The sequence below is a fragment of the Thunnus thynnus genome, chromosome 11, assembly GCF_963924715.1.
Source record: "Thunnus thynnus chromosome 11, fThuThy2.1, whole genome shotgun sequence".
Taxonomy (NCBI): Eukaryota; Metazoa; Chordata; class Actinopteri; order Scombriformes; family Scombridae; genus Thunnus; species Thunnus thynnus.
The window spans coordinates 16,483,775-16,489,381 of NC_089527.1; the positions used below are offsets into that span (position 1 = coordinate 16,483,775).

A 5,607-nucleotide genomic window follows, 5' to 3' on the forward strand; every position below is an offset into this window, starting at 1 on the left:
CAAATCTCGCGAGAATTTAGCAAATACAGGGTTACCATCTAGACACGACCCCAACTGCACTGTTTGTACTTTGGGCAAAATGTTTTACGGTAGCCATGGTAACAATGTGGTTAAACTGTGACCTTACCATGATTTGGCAACTTTAACACATTTCTTACATTATTTAGCTCATGATATATATTTATACCAAAGTTTATTTGTTATTTACTTTATCAACAGCAAGACATGTCGCGCTAGTAACGTTATATAAATAGTGCAATGTCATAACAGTTATGGAAGTTGAGTTCATATCATCAGAGATGTGTGCATATTTTATAAATTCTGAAACAATATCTGTATTTTATAATATATGTGTAGGTTTGTGTTTTCTCTGTGACAGATGTGCTTTTACGTCATGACGGCAGCGTTAGAGGGGCGGGTTTAGTGATATTCTGGAAATCATTTTGCGTAACGCATCTGTATGGGTCAAAACACTGCGCTGTGATGTGCAGGGCTGCTGCAATGTACCAGACAAATTTTCCGATTTATATTCACACAGTGTAATTTATCTACTCGGTGCTCTTCCAGCCTATTCAAGGTAAGACTAGATTTCTATTGCAGTTTTAGTAACAGTACATGTTGTTCGCCGGCTGCCAGACAAAAGAGAGGACATGGGTGGGATTTAAATGGGAGGGGATCAGCTGTCTGAAGAATGGGTGGCATTGTCGATTTCAACGCCTCTCATCAAATGATGCATTCTTTTGGAAAATTACCACAATCCGTCACTGAATCGTGTAGATTGTCTTGTATGTTTTTGCAATAGAAATATGCCGATTGTGTTCAAACACTGAGCTCGCAGCGCATCCACCGAGTGTCGGCTCACTCGCATGGAAAGCAGAGACGACCCCCAACCCCCCTATCTGATCAAATGTATCGAGCTTTTTGTTATATTCTCTAGTGCGATTTGTTCACTGCCTGCTCAGATGCCTCATGCAGTTTCTTACCATGATAATGTGACATTTAGTATATTTTATCAGTCAACACCAGCACATACACAAATAGGCTACTATGCAGAATCTAGGCCAAGATCACTGTACATAGAGGATTAAATTATTATGACTTTAAAGGGTAAACCCACTTTTTCTAATGTTTTTTCTCTCCACCCCCTCCTCCCTCTGTCTCTATGTGTGTGTGTGTATGCCTTTATCACATGGCATTCAGCCAGAAATCCTCCTTGGATTTAAAAAACACAATGAGTGGACACAGTTTGTTGTGCTCAGGATTTCACCATTAGTCTCCATATATAACCCATCAAAAAGTAACAGAGAGTCAGAGTTTATTTGGTCAGGTGAGAGTATGGCCCAGGTAGAGGAGCCTCAAACTGAAGGAGAGGGAAGCCCTCAGATGATCTCCTTAAGATCAGACATATCAGGGAACCATGTTGACGATGGAGAAGTTGGACCCTCCATCAGGAGGAAGAGGAGGAAGAAGAAAGACCCGCGCCCGGAGTCCATTATTGTTTACCGCTCTGAAACGGAGAGGGCGCCGGGAGAGGAGCAGGGTGGTGAGGAGGGTGCAGAGAGGAGCGCTGAGGAGGGAGCTAAATTCCTCTGCACACCCACAGGCGAAGGTGAGAGGAGAGTCAGATTCTTTTAAAATCATGAAGCCACATGTCAGTTATTATTACTGAAGCATACGTGAGTAATAATAACAGGCGCACCATGCAATTCTCACCATGAAAATCCACTACATATGAACAAAAATAGAGGATTATAGTGAGGTGTCATCAATATGGGTATGCATTTCATCACATGCAATACTTTTAAACAGAACAAAAAGCAAGATTATATTTTTCTTAACCACATTTCTACATTAAGTCCTTGCTTGTTTCTATTTGAGCTGCTGCTGTCCTATTTCAAATGTCTCCATGGTCTCCCTGTGATTAGTTAGTGTAGTTAACCACCAAAAAAAACAGGATAAACAAGAAAGGGGAATCTACTTCTGTTGTCTGGTTAAATATATTATGTCATATTATCTCTTAACAGGTGGAGGCTGGAACCTTCCTCCAGACAGCCGCTACGTGACTCTGACAGGCACCATCACCCGGGGCAAGAAGAAGGGTCAGGTGGTGGACATACACGTCACTTTGACAGAGAAGGAACTCAGAGACCTGGCCAGGTCAAAGGAACGTCTTGATGCAGAGTGTGAGGCAGGGGAGGGCTATAAGCGCCCCTGCGGCTTCGGTGTGTGCCAGGGACCCCACGTTGTCCTGTGGAGCATCTCCTGTTTCCCTGTGGTTTTCCTCCTCTCCTTCATCACCTCCTTCTACTACGGCACACTCACCTGGTACAATGTCTTCCTGGTTTACAATGAGGAGCGGACGTTCTGGCACAAGATTACAATATGCCCCTTCCTCATCATCTTCTACCCCATGCTCATCATGCCCATGGCGCTGTCTCTGGCGCTGTACTCGGCTGTGGTGCAGGTGTCATGGGCCTTCAGCGAGTGGTGGCAGGCGGTGAGAGACTTGGAGAAAGGCTTCTGTGGCTGGGCCTGTGGGAAGCTGGGTCTGGAAGACTGTTCCCCCTACAGCATAGTGGAGCTGCTTGATTCTGATACAGTTTCTGGCACTCTGCAGAGCAAAGCCCCCAGTGAACACGCCCAGACATCATCGGTGTGAAGTAGGGTGACACTGAGGTCTTGTGATGTAGGCCTTGAGTTGAAGGAGTGGTGATATGACAAACAAATGCAAGTCATGTCACAGGAGAATATTTTAAAGCTGCATCACTGTACATTTTTCTGAAAATGACAACTTGTCAAACACTGCCTGAACTGTCCTTGAAATGCTGAACTATTACTACAAACATTGTAAACCATTGTTGGATTCAAATTATGCCTCTGTGCATGGGAGTAGTGAAGTTGGGTCCTTTTTTTTTTTGCAACTTACAGGTTTTTTTTATGGTTGTCACAGCTCCCCTCAGACCACTAAATGACCACCAATAATTATGGAACTGCACTCCCACTCAAACACCTTTTGATACATACAGGCCTTGATTCCTAAGGTTTGGATAAACTAACAGTGGACACTGATAACACACATTACTGGAGTTTCACTTCATCTGTAAATATCTGTAACTAAATGTGATCACTGATCATCAGAAGTAGCGTTCTTTTCAAAGGCATCACTGTCTTGTATATGAAGTCATCACAATCACCCAATGTAGTTATACAAAGCCTACACAAAGGGTTCACCTCATATGTGTCCCATTAAAGGGGGTTAATGCTTATGCAAACAAGTTTTTGTATTTGTAATTAATTTGTGTAATTAATAAGTGTCAAAAAAGCCAATAAAACATGAAAACTTCCACGGAGAGGTGAATACTTTTTGTAGGCACTGTATTTGAGCAGAGGCTGGATTACCAACTGCACCATGCCACCAGACACACAACTGCCCCAGAGATGCCCTTTTTTAAACTGTGTGCCAATTAGTTTGTGGAAATGTATGTAAACTGCAAATTTTATCGGGAATTAAGCTCAATATCAGCTGAAACAAAAGGCACCTTAAGGTCGGTAATGTCTTGTGGAGAGGCTCTGTGTCAACATCAGGTTTTTAAATACCTTTATTATTCCAGATAATATTGAGCTCACATGGTGCATATTCATAAATAGATTTGTGTTTCATCAAATCACCAAAAACAAACCGAAGCACAGAAGATTTAGGTGCTAGGAAGAATCCCAGCATTAGAGCACTTGTTGGTTTCTGGGCCTCTACGGTAAATACAAGCTGTCATGTGTAGTCTCCTGCGTGCTCCGTACTTGATGGGTACTTGGAGGCGACATGGGAGAGGAAGGGTGGTCGGCCCACAGCTATTTTTTTGCCTATATGGCCCCACGAGCAGGTTAATCCAGCCATGATTTAAGCCATAGTCAGTACATGCTGACAAATGTCAAGTTCTCATTTGTTTATGGCACTATCAACACAGATGTCTTTGATATTAACTACACATCTTCACAATCTTGGCACACACAGGAGTAAAATGAAGTTTTCTGTAATTTTCCACCTGAGAATTCCTGTTACATTTTCCATACAGTCATATGTTTAATGTTGATTTAATTTATTTTTAATATTTAAGTCTGCATCTGAAATTGTTGTAGCTAGGTGTTTTATACTCTGGCACTTTGAAGTAAATGTATTACAAACAGTTATTATTAACTGCTTGAAATACATAGCTGATGTGGTTGATGAGGTTTACAGATTAGATGGTTTAAATATTTGGTGATTGAAATATTTATGGCTGGGTAAAGTAATTCAGTTATATTTTCATAAAGGCATGGCTCTGTGGTTGTGAATTATGTCTGTATGGGACATTTTCTTGCATTCCACATTACATGTTGTGAACCTACAGTAAATACAGGCAAAGTAAAGGAATACACAAATGAAATAAAGTGTACATCATTACATGGCAATTATGTGATCATTTTTAAATCTATATAGTGGTATGAATTTGTTTTCTGTTGTTATACAGCAATGCACCGCAGGTCACTGTTTTCTGCCTGGTTCCACACACTCTTAAGACGTCGGCATACATCCCTGCAGGGTGCACACAGATGCGGATGGCTCTCTGAGTAGTTCTGGGTGCATTGAAATCTGATTATTGGCACCCTGGTGTTACACTGGGACGATTACTGTCCATATGCAAGGTCAGCAGTGTGTGTTGGAGAAAAGCACTGTCATGGTCAGCACATATTCACCAACTGTTTTACTGTCCAATTTTTGTTAAAACAAGGCCAAAAAACACAGAACATAGTCTCTGGGTCAAAGCCACACTTAAGATTAAGGACATAGAGTTTTTTTCTGATTTAAAAGATAAACAAAAGAAAATAAAAAAAACATGGTGGATATTTTATTGGCTGATTCCAATATTGTTTGACTCTTTAACATAATCAAATGTGACTACTTTTAATCCAAAGAAAGTATTGAGTATATCCCCACCAGAACTGTATTCCTGGCAAATGTGGAGAAGGCTTTGAAACAACATATAACAATAATAATACTGACTTTACTTATATATAGCACTTTTCTGAACAAAGTTATAAAGTGCTTAAGAGTAAAAACAACAGCAAATAGTAATTAGATTAAGCAGATTCCAAAAATAAAACGGGCCGGTAACTAAATGAAATATTTACAATCAGAATCATCATTTGTATGTTTACGCACACAAAGAATTTCAATCTGGTTTATGTACAGTATATACAGCCTGTTCAAATATTGATTAATGAATGAAATGTATTGCACATTTATTATTTAAAACTCAATAAATATGTATAATTTGTAGGTACAGTAGGTATTATAGTGTTACAGGGTTATTTTGCACAGTGAATGGGTTAACTGTTCATAAGTGTGACATCCAATTAGTTAAACATTAAACAGATTGGTGGAGGGGGTTGTTGGTGGACTTGGACCATTTCTTTTTTTCTTTTTCTATTTTTAATTTAACCCCATTATTTCTGAAATCCTGGGTACAGCCATGAGATGGAGTCTATTTATTCTCTGTCACACTGAGCCACATGAGGGCGTTTGACCTACATCTGATATGCTTTTCATTGCACTGACTCGTCTCAGATTCA

General features: G+C 40.3%; 1 protein-coding gene across 2 annotated transcripts; it reads left to right on the plus strand.

The window, feature by feature from the left end:
- Window positions 1-102: 102 nt before the first annotated feature.
- On the plus strand, window positions 103-4,438 carry tmem169b (transmembrane protein 169b). Of its 2 annotated transcripts, none has more exons than XM_067603398.1 (3): window positions 103-577; window positions 1,201-1,609; window positions 2,025-4,438. In XM_067603398.1, exons 2-3 carry the CDS (start codon window positions 1,336-1,338, stop codon window positions 2,657-2,659), a joined length of 909 nt encoding a protein of 302 aa, XP_067459499.1. In that variant the 5' UTR covers window positions 103-577; window positions 1,201-1,335; the 3' UTR covers window positions 2,660-4,438. The 2 variants fall into 2 exon arrangements, with proteins under 2 accessions (XP_067459499.1, XP_067459500.1); XM_067603399.1 differs by having other exon boundaries at window positions 1,205-1,609.
- Window positions 4,439-5,607: the final 1,169 nt, after the last annotated feature.